The sequence below is a fragment of the Cucurbita pepo genome, chromosome LG13 (assembly GCF_002806865.2).
Source record: "Cucurbita pepo subsp. pepo cultivar mu-cu-16 chromosome LG13, ASM280686v2, whole genome shotgun sequence".
Classification (NCBI taxonomy): domain Eukaryota; kingdom Viridiplantae; phylum Streptophyta; class Magnoliopsida; order Cucurbitales; family Cucurbitaceae; genus Cucurbita; species Cucurbita pepo.
In genome coordinates, this window is record NC_036650.1 from 7,730,459 (window position 1) to 7,746,875 (window position 16,417).

Here is a 16,417-nt window from a genome sequence, read left to right on the forward strand (position 1 = left end):
GAATAAAGCCAACGGCATCAATTACAATGCGAGTCCGGATTTCAATGTTCTTCACCTTTCACTTGTGTACTGTTCTTGTCCTAATTAGCCTCTGTAAATTCCACTTCCAATAATTTCATTTCCCATTACCGAAATAGCTATGAATCGCGTCTGATTACTTCATCTCCTCAACGATTGAAGACCTAAGCAGTGAAAATCATGGGATTACTGAAGCTCCGCCGTCTTCTGGTGGTTCTGATTCTGGGTTTGTTAATTGGCGTTACCACAGCAGGTGGTGGTTCGGGAAAATGTGGATTTCCCGCCGTATACAACTTTGGCGACTCAAATTCAGACACAGGCGGAATATCGGCGGCATTCAATGCGATTCAACCACCCAACGGCGAAACGTTCTTCCGACGCCCTTCTGGAAGGGCTTGCGATGGCCGTCTCATTGTAGACTTTATAGGTAAGTTCCCCATTCTCGTATCTCTTTGTTTCTGAAGATTATGAACAAATTGCTAGCTTGAGTTCTGCTGTTTAGGGTTTAGAAACGCAAAAGGGGGATAGATTTTGACCATGAAAATGGCTTACAATTTAGCAGTTTTTTGAGTGAATCAAGCAATGATCATGATTTTCTTTTGGATTTGGAAGTCTTTTTGGCCATTGAGTTCGTCATTTTCATCTCTATCAACTGATGCATGAATTTTGTACAGCTGAGAAGCTGAAATTGCCTTACCTGAGTGCATATCTGGACTCATTAGGAACAAATTTTAGGCATGGAGCTAATTTTGCAACAGGAGGTTCATCGATTTGTCCTGGTGGTTACAGCCCTTTTCATCTTGGCATTCAAGTATCACAGTTCATACAATTCAAATCCCGCACCACTGATCTGTTCAATCGACTCCACTCCAACAGTCAGTTTCTGATTCTTTACTCTTTACAATATTACACACCTCACGACAGAACAGAGCTTCATTTCTTCGATGTATGAATGTTCTTGGGGGGTCGGTTAGGAACCATGAATCTCCACAATGGTATGATATTGTCCACTTTGAGCATAAGCTCTCATGGCTTTGCTTTGGGCTTCCTCAAAAGGCCTCGTACCAGTGGAGATGTATTCCTTACTTATAAACCCATTGATCATTCCCTAAAGCCTATAGAGCCCTCGAACAACCTCCCCTTTATCGGGCTCGACTCCTTCTCTGGAGTCCTTGAACAAAGTACACCCTTTGTTCGACCATTTACTCACTTTTGACTACACCTTCGAGGCTAATAATTCTTTGTTCGACATTTGAGGATTCTATATTGACATGGCTAAGTTTATGGCATGACTCTGATACCATGTTAGAAACTACGACTCTCTACAATGGTATGATATTGTCCACTTTGAGCATAAGCTCTCGTGACTTTGCTTTTGGTTTCCCCAAAATACCTCATACCAATGGAGATGTATTCCTTACTTGTAAACCTATGATCATTCCCAAATTAGCTAATGTAGGACTCCCTCCCAACGACCCTCGTTAGTGTCATTAATAATAATTATAATGTTAGATACTCTCTGACAGACAAGACGTCGATACCAATCAAACGTATAGCGAGGCCCCAAGAGTTTTCTAAGGCGCTATATACGTTCGACATTGGGCAGAACGATCTTGCCTACGGTTATCAACACTCATCAGAAGAACAAGTTAGAGCCTCCATTCCAGATATACTCAACACATTCTCTGAAGCTGTGCAAGTAGGAAACCTAAACCATTCACTCAACAATTCACACACTTAAAAAGCTTAAATGAAAGCTCTAATGTTCTTTCTGGTGTATGTTTCAGCAATTGTACAAGGAAGGGGCAAGGTATTTCTGGGTGCATAACACAGGTCCAATTGGATGTCTGCCTTACTCTATATTGTATAACAAAAGCCCCGATAATCGAGATAGCAACGGATGCGTGGAGAGCCAGAATGAAGTCTCTCGAGAATTTAATCGACAGCTGAAGAGTCGGCTGCTAAAGCTGGGGAAAAAGCTTCCTGTAGCTAGAATTATACACATAGACATGTATTCAGCCAAGTATCTGCTCATTACCGAAGCGAAAACTCAAGGTCGTTTCTTTTTTCTCGTTAATTATTCGAGTATTGATTAGAACGTAGACGCGTGACTAACTTTAGTATTATAATTGGTGGTAGGTTTTGTTAAGAATCCAGTGAAGTTTTGCTGTGGGAGTTACTATGGCTATCACATTGATTGTGGAAAAAGAGAAGTTGTGAATGGAACAGTTTATGGAAATCCTTGCAAAGATCCATCAAGGCATATTAGCTGGGATGGCATACACTACTCTGAGGCTGCAAACTTGTGGATTGCTAACCACATATTGAATGGCTCATTTTCAGACCCACCATTGCCAATTGACAAAGCTTGTCGAGCTCCTAGTTACGCATGATAATCACGGTTAGTTTGAGTATTAATTGTTGATTCTTCCAGAGTAAATGTGTAACAGCCCAAGTCCACCGCTAGCAGATATTGTCCTCTTTGGGCTTCCCCTCAAGGTTTTTAAAACGTGTCTGCTTGGGAGATATTTTCATATCCTTATAAAGAATGCTTCGTTCCCCTCTCCAACCGATGTGGGATCTCACAATCCACTCTCCTTCGGAGCCCAGCGTCCTCGCTGGCACTCGTTCCCCTCTCCAGTTGATGTGGGATCTCTCAATCCACCCCTCTTTAGGGACCAGAGTCCTCACGGGCACTCGTTTCTCTCTCCAAATGCTTCAAATTCAATCGAACTTGTGATTTGAGAGTTAGAGATTCTAGAGAAAGGAAAGAGTGAAACATTCCTTGTTCATTCAAAAGGATCAAAAAGTAAACTCAAAGCCATTTCATTGGTTAGCATTGAATTGGAAAGCATTAAAACCTTGAACAGATCAGAATAATATCATCAAGTCTTCATTCACCTTTTCTTTCTGGTATCTTCAAAGAACCTTCTCTGGTCCACACTTTTTCAGTCCAAAGAATCTCCCATTGACTGACCCCCACCTTTTCCCAAAGTCAAAACACTTCCTCCCATTATTTGCTAGAATCACTTTTATTCTGTAAGCCATATATGAATAATATAATGCATATGGTTTCCTCTGTACTACGCATCTGATAATGTTCATAGTGAACCATTTCAACAACTTATTTAGTACTAGTTTTGATACTTAATTGTTTACTTTGTAGGAATTGAACACTTCGAGCGAAATGGAAACATCAAATGTATGATTGAGAAATATACGAGTATTATAGATACTCCTCTGCCACAACGTCTCAACACTACAAATTTTCACATTAGCATCTGATTCTGTCGAAAATCACGCTGCACCTTTGGAATTTGGTCCGGTTGTATTAGAGATGGCAAAAGTTTATGAACACTATTCGGGCTATGAACTCAAGAATTATTGGTGTCCCCTAGAGAAGTTGGGTAGATAAATCAAGCTATCCATGTGTTTGTACTTATTAAAAACACTTCTTTTTAGGTACTTAAAAGGCCATTTCAAACCTACCATCAAGTTTTTCAAAACTCGACTAAGTCAGAGGTTCGAATTCTTCCACCCCGCTTGCCCTCGGCTCGGCTCGCACCATGTTTGTGGTTGGAAAAGAAAACTTGTAAGTTCACTCACAGCCATGTTTGTCGCCATTCCTAACTGAGAACAATATAATCTTATCCAAAAGGGAATCAGATTGGGCCTTTTAAAATTCTTGGATGCCAATTCTTGCATTTGTGTTGAAGGGTTACTGCCTTTTTATCTGTATATATTTTTGGTATCCCAACTTGCTCTTTGGGTGCGTTGCTTTTTGGCCATTTCGGTCAATAACGTAGTTGATGCCTTCATATCCTCATCACAAAGTTCGATAGAATCATCAAAGTACAAACCCATAACTCCAAATTTCATGCACGTCCATCTCAAACTCTCCTAAAATAGTTATAAATCACTGACTGAGACTCTTCGTCTTTTTTTCTCCGATTGATTCTAAGAAAACAACTTATGAACAAAATAGAGACTAAAAGGAAGACGGGTTTGTAGTTTTCAAATATTCTTACGCATAAAGATATCTAAACCCGTGTCAACACTCAAGCCACATATCTTGAAAAATCACAACCACCGAATCATCGATCTTTAAAATGGTAAGTGATGTCAAATGAAGTCGTCTTCTCCTCACTCCCTTTGTGCACATGATAATATTCAAATAGAATCGATACAATTTATGAGTTGACCTTAGCTAATTCGAAATATTCTGGTTCTTCTTTATGGAGGACCCAAACTTTTATTGTTCTAGGCACCCAAAGTTACATTATTAGAATATACCTAGTTGTTGAACCTAAAAAGCCTCAAAGAACCCTAAATTTCTCTCTATAAAACAGCTTTGTTTGCACCCACTTTCTGGCATCAAAGTAAGAGTTTTTGTTTGGTCAGACAATGGATCATTCAGCTGAGACATCTAGGTTTGATCTCCTTCTCCCTGTCTTTGTGTATTTGTTTGTGGCATTGTTTCTAAGTTTTTGACACTAAAAATGGTTGTGAAACAGGCACAAGTGTGCTGCTTGCTTCAGGCAATTCAACAAGATTGAGCATTTGGTTGATCATATGAGGACCTCTTTCCACTCACCTCATGAACCCACTTGTGCCGTTTGCAAGAAACACTGTCGTTCTCTTGATTCTCTTAGAGAACATCTCATTGGTATGTTGTCGTTTCGACCGATAAAGTCGTAAGGTTCAATAAAAGTTCGTATATAAGACCTATAGTGAGATCCCACGTTGGTTGGAGAGGGGAACGAAACATTTCTTGTAAGGGTGTGGAAACCTCTCTCTAGTAGACGCGTTTTAAAACCGTGAGGCTGACGACGATACGTAACGAACTAAAGCGGACAATATCGACTAGCAGTGGTCTTGGGCTGTTACAAATGGTATTAGAGCCTGTGTGACAGCGAGGACGCTGACCCTCAAGGGGGATGGATTATGAGATCCCATATCAGTTGGAGAGGGAAACGAAACATTCCTTGTAAGGGTGTGGAAACCTCTTCCTAGAAAAACGCATTTTAAAATCGTGAGGCTGTCGGCGATACGTAACAGGCCGAAGCGGACAATATCTTCTGACAGTGGGCTTGAGCAGTTACAAATGGTATTAGAGTTCGACACCAGGCTGGCACCTAGAGAGGGTGGATTGTGAGATCCCACATCAGTTGGAGAGGGAAACGAAGCATTCATCATAAGGGTGTGGAAACCTCTCCCTAGTAGATGCATTTTAAAATCGTGAGGCTAACAACGATACATAACGAGTTCAAATAGACAATATCTACTAGCGGTAGACTTGAACTGTTACATATACTATAATGGGTTGCGATAAATTTAATTATATCGATACGATCATGTTGTTATCAGGGCCGCTGCCGAAGCAAGAATGCAAAAACGTCTTCGACATGCGAGGATGCAAGTTTTGCTTGGCCATCCTTGACAGTTCATACTCACAAAGGGTCCACCAAGAAAGATGCCAATTCTCGTGTGTTAATTCTGTATGAACCCTCAACTATCAGCTAATTAAACAGCATGAAAGTTAGCTCTTTACCTTCAAAATCTTGAATCCTCCTTTCTTTTTTGGCTGTTTTGATCAGGGGCTTCTTGCTCGTTTGGCCAGCTTGGGAATTCGCGATGGTTCAACCGCCATCGACGGTGGAAGAACTCGAGGCTCCGGTCCCGTGGCGTTAGCTTGCAAATATGTAGGTGGCGGCGATGGGTCGCTGGATGTCTGCGCCAAGGTCTGCCTTATTGATGAGAGTGAAAATATCGTCTTCTATAGCTATGTCAAGCCCATAATTCCCGTTACAAATTATAGGTAAGTTATTTTTCGTGGCGAATCCTTTAAAATTTAGAGACCAAATAAACCTAATTCTATTTTAGAATTGGAGTATAATTTTTTTATAATTTAACCGCTTTGATATGTAAAAATAAAATTAGGTATGAAACGACGGGCATTCGTCCCGAACACCTTCGAGATGCAATGCCACTAAAGCAAGTTCAAAAGAAAATTCAAGACATCCTCTACAATGGAGGTGAGAAAGCTAGGGTTCTTGTGGGTCACTGTGTGGAAGACGATCTCAAACGTCTACAAATCGGATATCCATCCATCATGATAAGGTAAATTCTTCAAACAAAAATTAAATTTATCGTGACCCATCAACTCAAAATTTTAAATTTCTTATCGAGATTTGAAGTTCTAACCTTATATCAACTTTTTACGAAACCCTTTTAAGATCTTGACGAAGATTGCTTGGTTTCATGCACTGATCCACAGGGACATAGCAAATTATCCGCCATTGATGAAGACAAGCAAGCTTTGCAATTCACTCAAGTATCTAGCTCAAGTGTATCTTGGGCAAGTACCATTTTCAATTCAAATTTCATTCAAAAACGAACACGATTTTTAAAAAATAACACACGAAATGATTATCGAGCAACGTTTATGTAATAAACGAATAATTGGTATTTGTTATTGTAGATTTGAGATTCAAAATGGAGTACAAGATCTTTATGATTGTGTTGGTGGCATGAGATTGTACAAGAGAATGAGATCACAAGTTCATAGGATAGAGCATCATCCAATGGCTTCTGACCCACAAAACAAAAACAACTTTGCAGCTTGGAGGGAGAATGAGCTTGAGAGGATGAGCCCAGAACAGATGTTGGAGATTTCTAGGTCTGATTATTACTGTTGGTGCATGGATTTGAGGATTTGAGGATTTGAGAGCTTCTTCAATGGTGGAATTGATTTGAGATAATATTTATTTGGTGATGGGGTTTGTTTTTTCTTTTAATCAATCGGTTTGTATGACAAAATCATCTTGTTTGAAATAAACTTCAATTTATTTTGTTGTGGTTGTTGTAATATGAAGCTAGAGATTTGTTCTAACTTCGGTTCGGCCCGTTTCGTGCAATCGACATAGGAGCTAACTCGGCGTTAGTGGGTTCGTGCTGCTCTAGAGCCTCCGGGTGAAAGAACCCAAGGACACACCACCCAATAAAGGGTGGATGGAGAAAGCCTTCAACCCTTCTTTCTAAATGGGTGCCCCGAGTACCTCATCTTGTCGTTTCGTTGTTGTTCATTCTTGTTAGGTTTGAGTGTTCGGCGTTTTCTTTTTTGCACTCGCTCACACTTCGGTCTATTTCTTGCATCAAAATCGTAGTTAGAAGCTTTAGCCCTATGTCAAGGTCACGGTTGACGAGGGTGTGATGATAACATTTCCTTTTGCCACTAATGGAACAATAACCAAATTATACCAACAAAAATATACACAAAAAAACGTCTAAATCTCTATGGTAAGAGGTCCATAAATGTAATTGGTTGAAGAGGGCAACGAAGCATTCCTTGTAAAATTGTGAAAATCTCTCTATAACAGACGCGTTTAAACAAATAAAACGTATTAGTGGTAGGTTTGGACGGTTATACCCTTTTGTTTTAGTTGACTTTGGAAGATAGCTGTCAGTGGCAGTGGGCCGCCAAATGGGCAACACAGAATCAATTCCCTTTGAATTCAAACTTTGTTGTATTCTTAGTATCTTCAAAGACAAACCCTTTGTGTAAAAGAATAATATGTCCGACCAATTCAATTCTTTCCCACGTTTCTCAAACTCAAACCCCATCACTATCACTATTCTCCTACCATGAGTGTTCTTGAAGCCACCACTGTTTCTCTGGACCCAAACACTTCTAAGAAGCCGGGATGTTCGAAAAAAATGAATTCCAATTCGTAATCAAGTTCGATATTCGGGAAAACTCGTGGAAAGAAATGATCGTCTACACGAGGTCTCACACAGCTGACTCCCTCAATCTCATCATTTTTCTACACGTTTTTAGTGAAATGCTTATTCGAAATCCTATTCAGCTTGAGCTGTGAAATCTCACAACGGTTGGAGAGGATAACAAAGTATTCTTCAAGGAATGTTCGGAATTTAAAAAAAATACTCCTACTCTATTCGTTTGGGATAGAAAGAGTTATACTTTATTTCAAATATACTTCACTCTAAAAAAATGTTTAAAAAATATCTTTTGAAACTCAAATGTTTCATTAATATCCCTAAAACTTTTTTTAAAAAAACTTAAAATAAAAAATATTTTTAGTTTAAAAATTACTCCTAAATTTTCAGATGATTTTCGTCTATATAAAAATGGAAATAACGTTGAGAGGGTTAATGTTAGTTTTCAGATGATTTTCGTTTATATAAAAATGGAAATAACGTTGAGAGGGTTAATGTTAGTTTTCAGATGATTTTCGTTTATATAAAAATGGAAATAACGTTGAGAGGGTTAATGTTAGTTTTCAGATGATTTTCGTTTATATAAAAATGGAAATAACGTTGAGAGGGTTAATGTTAGTTTTCAGATGATTTTCGTTTATATAAAAATGGAAATAACGTTGAGAGGGTTAATGTTAGTTTTCAGATGATTTTCGTTTATATAAAAATGGAAATAACGTTGAGAGGGTTAATGTTAGTTTTAAAATTTCATCTGTGGTTATTAAACAAATTACAAACTACCAGCATATTTTTTAAAAATTTTAAAAAGTTTTAAAATTAAAAATTTTAAAAGGTGGAAGGTATTAATAATTGTTTTTTTTTTAATTCAAAGATATTTTAAAAATAAATTACTACAGTTTCTTTCCAAAATTAACCTTTTAAGTTTTAACCTTTTTTTAATTCAAATTTTATGTTTCAAAATTTATATTGAAATTAGTCATTAATTATAAAAAATAAAAAATAAAAAATAAAAAAAAAAGTGAAAAATTAACTTTTCAATTTTTTTTTATAAAATAAAAACTAGACCAAGAACAGTAAAATCCAGGAAAATCTGGCTCTAATGATCCCAAATCAATAATTGAGAAGAATAAGTCAAACAATAATTAAGAAGCATAAGTCAAACAATAATTAAGAAGAATAAGTCAATATAAAACTTGATGTGATCGCATTACTCTTGGGATTGTTATTTTACTGTCTATTCTCCACACTTTTGACTCTAACTGGTACCACTACCACTAATTTAGAACTCATGTCCATGGTTCGATAGATATCATCTTAAACGTCGATAGACCGAGGTCGAGGTTAGCCGGGTGCAACAAGGCAGTTCAACACAACATTAACAAAACAGTGCATACTAGATCAACACTTTCATTCTTGCATAAAACTATGGTGTCCTGTTCTTTTGACCAAATGACAAAAGATACTTATTTCCATCTTCAAAGCAGCAATTCCACAATAATATACATTATATCTAACCAGATGCAGTGGACAAACAAACAAACACAACAAGGATTCTCCAGAACATAACACACAAAGCTACTTTTGTAAAAAAACTTGCCTCTAAGGGATGGGATAAACCACAATTTTCCCAGTAGCTCGGGAGGTTTCGAGATATGCGAACGCCTCGAGGGTGTCGGAGAATGGGAACGGAGATTTGGGGTCGATGATTGGTTTCACTTTCCCACTTTCCAGGTAAGGATTTAGTTTCTCCAATATGACAGCATCTGATGTGAGAAGGAAGAATGCATCTGGGAAACCTGCAACAGGTGCGGCTATGCTCACAAGATGCCCGCCTTCTTTCATTGCCTTTATGGCTTTATCAGCCTGGCCTGCAGTTTTTGAATCAAAAGCTTCAGTTTTGAACATATTCCTATTGGCAATCAGGTGCAGAATATATGAAGAAAATGATAGATCGAGGACGTTACCGACTGCGTCGTAGACGACATCGAATTTCTCAGGAAGGTCTTCAAAGTTTTCCTTTGTGTAATCAATAGGTTGATCAGCTCCCAAGCTTCTCAATAAGTCCTGTTTTGATGTGCTTGCAGTAGCAGCTATTTTTGATGCACCAAACACATTCTTTGCAAGCTGCCTCATACAAAAAAACACAAAAAACCAAGATTACATTAGCCAATAATGAAGAAAAACAAAACTCAGTAGACAAATTTTATGAGTGTGAACAAGAAAAACTGATCCAAATTCCAAATAATGAATGTAGCAGAGCCAATCTTGACCTGTATAACATGGGCACCGACTCCGCCAGCACCTCCCAAAACAATAATCGATTTACCAGCGGATAACCCAGCTCGTTCAAGACCTTCATAGGCAGTTTCCATGGCAAGGGGAAGGCTAGCAGCCTCTAAGAAACTCAGATTCTTTGGTTTTAGAGCCAAAACTTTGTCTTCTGTGGCTGTGTATTCAGCCAAAGTGCCAACGTTTTTAGGCTTATCCAGTGCTTTATGGTTTATATCTCCATAAACTTCATCTCCTACCTTGAATTTTTTCACCTCACTTCCCACCTTCACCACCACACCCGCAACATCATAGCCAGGAATTGACTGTAAAAAGAAATCAATTAAAGAAACACAAAAGTGTTTGAAGTCAAACTTCCCCCAAATCTCATGAGATTATAAGCCTATTACACAAACACAGTCTTCAAGATCAGCTTCAAGAAACGCCTATTCTAATCCACAGATAAGCAAGGACAGAAAAAGAGCTTAACCCAGAACTGATGATTTCATTTCATCGATGCAAAATTAATAACAGACCCAGAAAAGTTCAGATCAAAACAACGCTACCCAAGTACAATTAAATGCAAGAGAGAGAGAGAGAGAGAGAGAGAGAGAGAGAGAGAGAGCTGACCGGAGGCAAGTAGTTCAAAGCTTTCAAAGCGCCATGAATTCTCTTGTAATCAATGGGGTTCAAAGATGCAGCAACAACCTTGACAAGCACCTGATTTTCGTTGATTTCAGGAACAGGGTAATTGGTATCCAGTTTAAGAACATCGGCAGTGTTGCCGAATTCATGGTACACCCAAGCCTTCATGTGGGTGGGAACAGAAAGTGCCGCCATGGATGAACAAGGAAGAACAGATCCCAAGTGAGAGCGTTTGAATATCCTTGTCTTGGCTTTATTATTGATATTCAGAAATCCCGAAGATATGGATAGCTTCCCATTCGGGCCCCTCACACCGTTATATTACCCATAATTCTGTGCACAAATCAAGCAAAAGCTTTGTAAAGGTTGTCCAAATCGAGTACACGTGTCACTGTTCAAGAAATATCTTCCCAATTATTGAATCTGATTTAATTATTAAAATATATTTCGGTCTCGGTCTTGTCCAAGAAATATAATTTATATATCTAGTCATTTCGTAACTTCAGTGTTAACACAAAAACATATCATTTATATATATTGAGTTAACTTCATTATTAAGTTAACTCCTTCCATTTTCAATTTTAATTTTCATGTTTAAATCTTTAAACTATAACAGTAATAATCTTTATATTTCTATTTTTATGTGAATTTTGTGATATCATTCCTACCAACATTAATTTTCATGAATATTACTCGAAAGATTTTGAATAAATCTCGTTTTAGCTACTCGAATCAAGTTCCTTATCATGAATCAAGTAAACTTCCAAATATTTTCCAAGCATATCTAATTTACTGCACATTGTTGGAATAAATTTCTTGTATATGCTCACTAGCATTGGTTTGTTGCTATGATCATGGATAGTTTGAGAAATGATACCTAAGCAGATTTACAGAGGGTATAACCAGAGATTATACAGCTCAAGGCAAAAGCTACAAATGCAACAATGGACAATCCCACAGACGTGATAGCCATATCTGGGAACTTGTCCTTTCCCCAATTGGATTGCCAATCATCAACTCTGGTGGCTGCCGAAGAAGAAGCTGATAGAAGAAGATATGCTACTATCTGCAACAGAAGAAGACAATCATCAATTTCTTTAAGCTTATCAGCAAAGATGGCGAAGCTCAAACACTAATGAAATGTAGTAATAGGTTCAACTGCAGTTAAACGTCTGCATCATGGCTCAGTTCTATCCATAAAGTTCAGGGTTTGCATATGAGCTAAGCTAAGGAGCACAGATACGGTCCAATAACATTCACTTCCATACGGTGACTCAGTTCTATCCATAGAGTTCAGAGTTTGCCTATGATCTAATATTCACGGCCACCGTGCCTGCAAATTTTGCTCAATTCTATCCATGAAGTTCCAGGTTTGCTTATGAGCCAAGAAGCACAGACACGACCCAATAACATTCACTTCCATACGGTGACTCAGTCTTATCCATAAAGTTCAAGGTTTGCCTACGACCTAACATTCACTGTCATACAGTGCCTGCAAATTCATGGCTCAATTCTATCCATAAAGTTCAGGGTTCGCCTATAAGCTAAGAAGCACAAACACGACCCAATAACATTCATTTCCATATAGTGACTCAGTTCTATCCATAAAGTTCAAGGTTTCTATCCAAATAACCTTCTAGATTGAAGAGAATCGAACTTCCTACGTTGCAAATGGGATTTTACACCTCTCTGCCAGCCAACTTCAGAGAATATGGTAAAAGGTTTTCCTTTTTTCTTTTCAGAATTTTAGAATATAAGGTTTGTGGTAATGTTAACTATGCCCAGAAGTTAATTTTTTAGATTCTTTGCTGCAAAATAAAGCCAGTTTCCTAACAAACTTTAAGAATAAAAAGGAAAGATAGAGGAAAGATGCGAGGGAAAGGTGGCAATACCGAAGAAAAGGTAACAAAAAGGATGGCCAAAAAGCTAAAGCAAATAAAAAGGAAAGTAACTAAACAGACCAATCATATAGTTCTAAGTTATTAATATGCGATTTAAGAGGATTTAAGGTAGTAGAATTAGCTAACTCTCCATGAGAAAAGGCTTGCAGATTCTTCAGTAAGGAAAGGTATGAAAAGGCTTCTTTATGAACGACAAAAATTGCAGTAAGAGAACCATCTATCTATTGACTATTGAGCATTCTGCATCACCTTTTTATCTTCTGTGGTGTGGGACATATAAGATCATAATCGGTAAACAATAATGTGATCTGGACTAAAGTATTGGCCTAATCTTGGCCGCCCAATATGTGCTCAGTGTGATAGGATTAGGTTGGGTACTGATATTATCATAGAATTAATAATTAACAGATTGAAGCTTAGGAACTCAATTCCAAACCAGAAACTTGCCTGATCAATGAAGAAATCGAAGTATTGCTTGAAGTAATTACGGATCATGTGCTTCCCAGTGGAGAGAAAATATACAAGATCATAAGATTGAAGTGCAGAGTAAACAAATCCAATAACATTCACTGCCATACAGTACCTGCAAATTTGATGAAATTCCCAATTGAATCGATTCCATAAGGAGTTTGATTGAATACTAACAGTAACAGAGGGACTGTGACTTGAGCAATAGAAAGAATCCAACGATGTCCAATTCAATTGAAATTAAAGGCAGCTGTATATGAAATTTCATTCAACGAACCTGAATTCCTTGTAGCGATAGAACGAATCCAAAGCCCAGCCCTGATTCTTGTCAGAAGCCATAACCGAAAACGATGCCAAACAGAAGACGAATCCGACGATTCTAAACCCTAGCAAGATCTTCTTCCTCAATTCCTCCCTCTTTATTTTCTTCATCGACAAATTCGCCATCAGCTTCCGTCCTCGCCCAACCGCACCGCCATCGCCATCACTAGGCTCAACATCGCTAGCACTTCCCTCTTCCACTTTCCGTACTCCCTGTATTTCAGCGTCCACCTTAGTCACCACAATCGGCTCCGTCGGCTGTGCGCGGTTCGCCGCCACAGGTCTCGGAGACGGAGGATAAGCCGACGGTGGCAAGTCCTCAAGCCGCGTAATAGAGAGAGCGTCGTCAATGGAGGAGTTGCCATGAGTTTGACAGGTGTGATCGGAAAAGTCCGAGGAGTTGGACGGAGAGTGGAGTGGCGGCGAGGGATCTTTGTTGTCGGAGAGGGAATGGGGAGGTGAAGATTGAGCAGAGAGAGGGGGATGGGATTCGTCATCGTTTTCGTTTTCGTTTTCGTTTTCGTTTACTTCTGATTGGTTACGGCGGTGGAGCTGTTGCTGCTCCATGGTTTCTGCTAGTTCTTCCTTTTTCATTCCCGCTTCAGAGTTCGATGCGGCCATGGAGGCTGTACTTCCTGACTCTGAAAATTGCAAGAATATTTCTAGACCCACAGCTTCAACCAATCTCTGTTGTTTTCTACTTGGAGCTTAGATGCTTGGTTTTGTTCTTCTTGCTTTCCAATTTTCCACTAAAAAACAATGTATTTACATATTGCCCCAAAATTTTAAAATATTTACATAAACATTACACAAAATTGCAAAAACAACTCCCCTCCAATTCAAAAATGTTAATTTTAATTTTAAAACTTCAATTAATAATATTGCTTTTTAAAAGTTTATGAATATTTTTAAAATGCGTATTAAACGTGAGGGACGTTTATTAAAATTTTAAAAAGTTTAAAGGTATTAATAAAAAATTTAAAAGTACGAGAATATTTTTGAAATACTTTTATACCTTTAGTGTTCTTCTTGAAACAAACCTATTATCGGTTTCTATCCAAGACCAACTAATATTTTTAAATTTTTAAAAAATTTAAAATTTGAAAGTGGAGAAGTATTTTTATTTTTTTTATTAATTTAACATTTTAAAAATTATATATTAGACGTTATATGCATCAAGTCTTTTACTAGTCTAAAGAGTCCTCGCTCGCCAATTTTTTAGTTGTCCTAAAATTAAAATTTTAATATCAGACTTTAGTGCTTATTTATAATTTGAATTAGTTATGGAAGGTATGATATTTATAATAATTTAATATTTAAAAAATATATTAGTTAGTGAATATATCGCAGANTTTTTTTTTTTTTTTTTTTTTTGTCAGTATTAGTTAGTATCTTGTATCATATTTAGAGGTTGTGGATATGAATGAAGATAACATTCGATATCGATTCTATTTCTCATTCTAAAATCTGTATTATTTGGATGAATAATAATATTTTAATATTTATTTACAATTTTGTGGCACTAATTTTGAGATTAAAACTGATAATTCCTCTAAATCATATTTCACACATCACATAATATATTTTTATACGATGCCATTAATGTCTCACACTCCCAAATACTTTCCGTATATATAATTATTTTAAATATACAGCCAATAAAAAACTGACATCTTTTCTACATATATTGGGCGGTTGGATGGAGTGAGAAGTTCAAATTTGGCTGATTCACTGTCGTCGTCGTGTCGGTCCACCGGATGGACAAGTGGCAGCTGAGTATTGGTCCTCCAATGAAATGGATTGAAGCTGGACCACTCTGATGGATGTTTCTATTTTTCAAGGATTTAGAAAATGGGAAATAAAAATATAAAATATATATATTTCATGATGGATGGATGGGCCCAAACACAATTGGGCCTTAATTTTTGAGCCGCCACAATTTGTTTTTAAACTCGCCTAAATTAATAAAAATACTATAAATAATACTTTTATTTCGAAAATATATATAAATTTTTAATTAAAACAGTCCTAAAACATTTTATGGTATTTTAAAAATAGCCTCAAATTGTTTTTAAAATATTCTTAAATTTTTAAAAAAAATATTAATATTGTTTAACATTTTAAAAAAAATACATATAAAATTTTAAAATTAACAAATAATAAGAACAAAAACCGTCTATTCACACCACTTACATTATTTTAAAATTTTTTAAATTTTTTTTAAATATTTTTAAACAAAATACTAATATTTTCTCAAAGAAGGTTGAGGAGTACTTTTGAAGTTTGATTTTTTTTGTTTAAGAGTATTATTGAAACTTTCTAAATTTTACAAAAATTAATATCTATTGATTTAAAATTTATTTATTTATTTATTGATTTATATTACGGTTTATTAAAATCAGATTTTATTTATTATAATATCAAATTATTTCCATTTTGAACCTGTTTTTGTTAAATCCCATCCAAAATATGGAATCCAAGGAACAAGCATCCAAATCAATATATTTTTTTTTTTTTTTTTTAAGCACTCCCAAATTAAATATTTAACAAATATATAATATAATATATTTTACCCATTTTTATATTTTATTTTACTAGTGGCACAAAAATATGTATTTTATTTTAAAGATGACATCAAATATTAAATAATAAATCTACTCGATATATGTATTATTATTACGACGTAACGTGAATAAATCAAATAAATTTAATTTTAAAATTAATAAAATCAAATATTTTAAAAGACTAATGATATATTAAATTTATGTTTTAAAAATAAAATATTTTATTCCTAAGTTATTTTTTTCATTTAATAGTGAATAATAATAATAATAATAATAATAATAATTTTGATTCAAGTAGTTTTTGAGATGCCCCGAACCAAAGGTTTGTAATAACTTTTGCCTCCTCTTAAGGGCCAAATTAGTTTTAAATGAGCTCAATATAGTTGGATGGTGACTCAACTATGCACTTTAACGTGGGCCCACTTCCATCGCTCATTTTTTCTTGAGGTGATCGGTGGCTCGATCATAAGAATTCTTTATATTGGGTGCTGAAAG

General features: G+C 36.4%; 4 protein-coding genes across 7 annotated transcripts; 2 read left to right on the plus strand and 2 right to left on the minus strand.

Annotated features, from left to right (window-relative positions):
- Positions 1 to 59: 59 nt before the first annotated feature.
- Positions 60 to 3,700, plus strand: LOC111809136 (GDSL esterase/lipase At3g27950-like). Of its 3 annotated transcripts, none has more exons than XM_023695496.1 (6): positions 60 to 445; positions 777 to 893; positions 1,545 to 1,717; positions 1,806 to 2,073; positions 2,158 to 2,419; positions 3,185 to 3,700. In XM_023695496.1, the coding sequence occupies exons 1-5, from the start codon at positions 199 to 201 to the stop codon at positions 2,409 to 2,411; spliced, it is 1,059 nt and encodes a 352-aa protein (XP_023551264.1). In that variant the 5' UTR covers positions 60 to 198; the 3' UTR covers positions 2,412 to 2,419; positions 3,185 to 3,700. The 3 variants fall into 3 exon arrangements, with proteins under 3 accessions (XP_023551264.1, XP_023551263.1, XP_023551266.1); XM_023695495.1 differs by having other exon boundaries at positions 63 to 445; positions 693 to 893; XM_023695498.1 differs by lacking the exon at positions 777 to 893 and having other exon boundaries at positions 64 to 445.
- Positions 3,701 to 4,410: 710 nt separating this feature from the next.
- Positions 4,411 to 6,869, plus strand: LOC111809267 (RNA exonuclease 4-like). The gene is made up of 7 exons (XM_023695700.1): positions 4,411 to 4,448; positions 4,533 to 4,684; positions 5,386 to 5,516; positions 5,616 to 5,836; positions 5,959 to 6,138; positions 6,296 to 6,376; positions 6,500 to 6,869. Exons 1-7 carry the CDS (start codon positions 4,423 to 4,425, stop codon positions 6,735 to 6,737), a joined length of 1,029 nt encoding a protein of 342 aa, XP_023551468.1. The 5' UTR covers positions 4,411 to 4,422; the 3' UTR covers positions 6,738 to 6,869.
- Positions 6,870 to 9,130: 2,261 nt separating this feature from the next.
- LOC111808811 (2-methylene-furan-3-one reductase-like) lies at positions 9,131 to 10,976 on the minus strand. The gene is made up of 4 exons (XM_023695004.1): positions 10,654 to 10,976; positions 10,026 to 10,349; positions 9,720 to 9,879; positions 9,131 to 9,623 (listed from the first exon to the last, which is right to left on the minus strand). The coding sequence occupies exons 1-4, from the start codon at positions 10,861 to 10,863 to the stop codon at positions 9,355 to 9,357; spliced, it is 963 nt and encodes a 320-aa protein (XP_023550772.1). The 5' UTR covers positions 10,864 to 10,976; the 3' UTR covers positions 9,131 to 9,354.
- On the minus strand, positions 10,914 to 14,087 carry LOC111808810 (CASP-like protein 4A1). 2 transcript variants are annotated; one of them, XM_023695003.1, is made up of 4 exons: positions 13,315 to 14,087; positions 13,017 to 13,152; positions 11,546 to 11,734; positions 10,914 to 11,001 (listed from the first exon to the last, which is right to left on the minus strand). In XM_023695003.1, exons 1-3 carry the CDS (start codon positions 13,977 to 13,979, stop codon positions 11,546 to 11,548), a joined length of 990 nt encoding a protein of 329 aa, XP_023550771.1. In that variant the 5' UTR covers positions 13,980 to 14,087; the 3' UTR covers positions 10,914 to 11,001. The 2 variants fall into 2 exon arrangements, with proteins under 2 accessions (XP_023550771.1, XP_023550770.1); XM_023695002.1 differs by lacking the exon at positions 10,914 to 11,001 and having other exon boundaries at positions 11,430 to 11,734.
- Positions 14,088 to 16,417: the final 2,330 nt, after the last annotated feature.

Excerpts from the sequence above, each read along its gene's own strand:
- LOC111809267 (XM_023695700.1), top strand. The coding sequence starts at position 4,423 with ATGGATCATTCAGCTGAGACATCTAG. Across the intron at positions 4,685-5,385 it reads TCTTAGAGAACATCTCATTG|GGCCGCTGCCGAAGCAAGAA; the intron begins GTATGTTGTCGT and ends TGTTGTTATCAG. Across the intron at positions 6,139-6,295 it reads TATCCATCCATCATGATAAG|GGACATAGCAAATTATCCGC; the intron begins GTAAATTCTTCA and ends ACTGATCCACAG.
- LOC111809136 (XM_023695495.1), top strand. The coding sequence starts at position 199 with ATGGGATTACTGAAGCTCCGCCGTCTTCTGGTGGTTCTGATTCTGGGT. Across the intron at positions 446-692 it reads TCTCATTGTAGACTTTATAG|CTGAGAAGCTGAAATTGCCT; the intron begins GTAAGTTCCCCA and ends AATTTTGTACAG. Across the intron at positions 1,718-1,805 it reads CATTCTCTGAAGCTGTGCAA|CAATTGTACAAGGAAGGGGC; the intron begins GTAGGAAACCTA and ends TGTATGTTTCAG.
- LOC111808810 (XM_023695003.1), bottom strand. The coding sequence starts at position 13,979 with ATGGCCGCATCGAACTCTGAAGCGGGAATGAAAAAGGAAGAACTAGCA. Across the intron at positions 13,153-13,314 it reads TATCGCTACAAGGAATTCAG|GTACTGTATGGCAGTGAATG; the intron begins GTTCGTTGAATG and ends TCAAATTTGCAG. Across the intron at positions 11,735-13,016 it reads TCGATTTCTTCATTGATCAG|ATAGTAGCATATCTTCTTCT; the intron begins GCAAGTTTCTGG and ends CTTCTGTTGCAG.
- LOC111808811 (XM_023695004.1), bottom strand. The coding sequence starts at position 10,863 with ATGGCGGCACTTTCTGTTCCCACCCACATGAAGGCTTGGGTGTACCAT. Across the intron at positions 10,350-10,653 it reads CTTTGAACTACTTGCCTCCG|TCAATTCCTGGCTATGATGT; the intron begins GTCAGCTCTCTC and ends TTCTTTTTACAG. Across the intron at positions 9,624-9,719 it reads TGTCGTCTACGACGCAGTCG|GCCAGGCTGATAAAGCCATA; the intron begins GTAACGTCCTCG and ends CAAAAACTGCAG.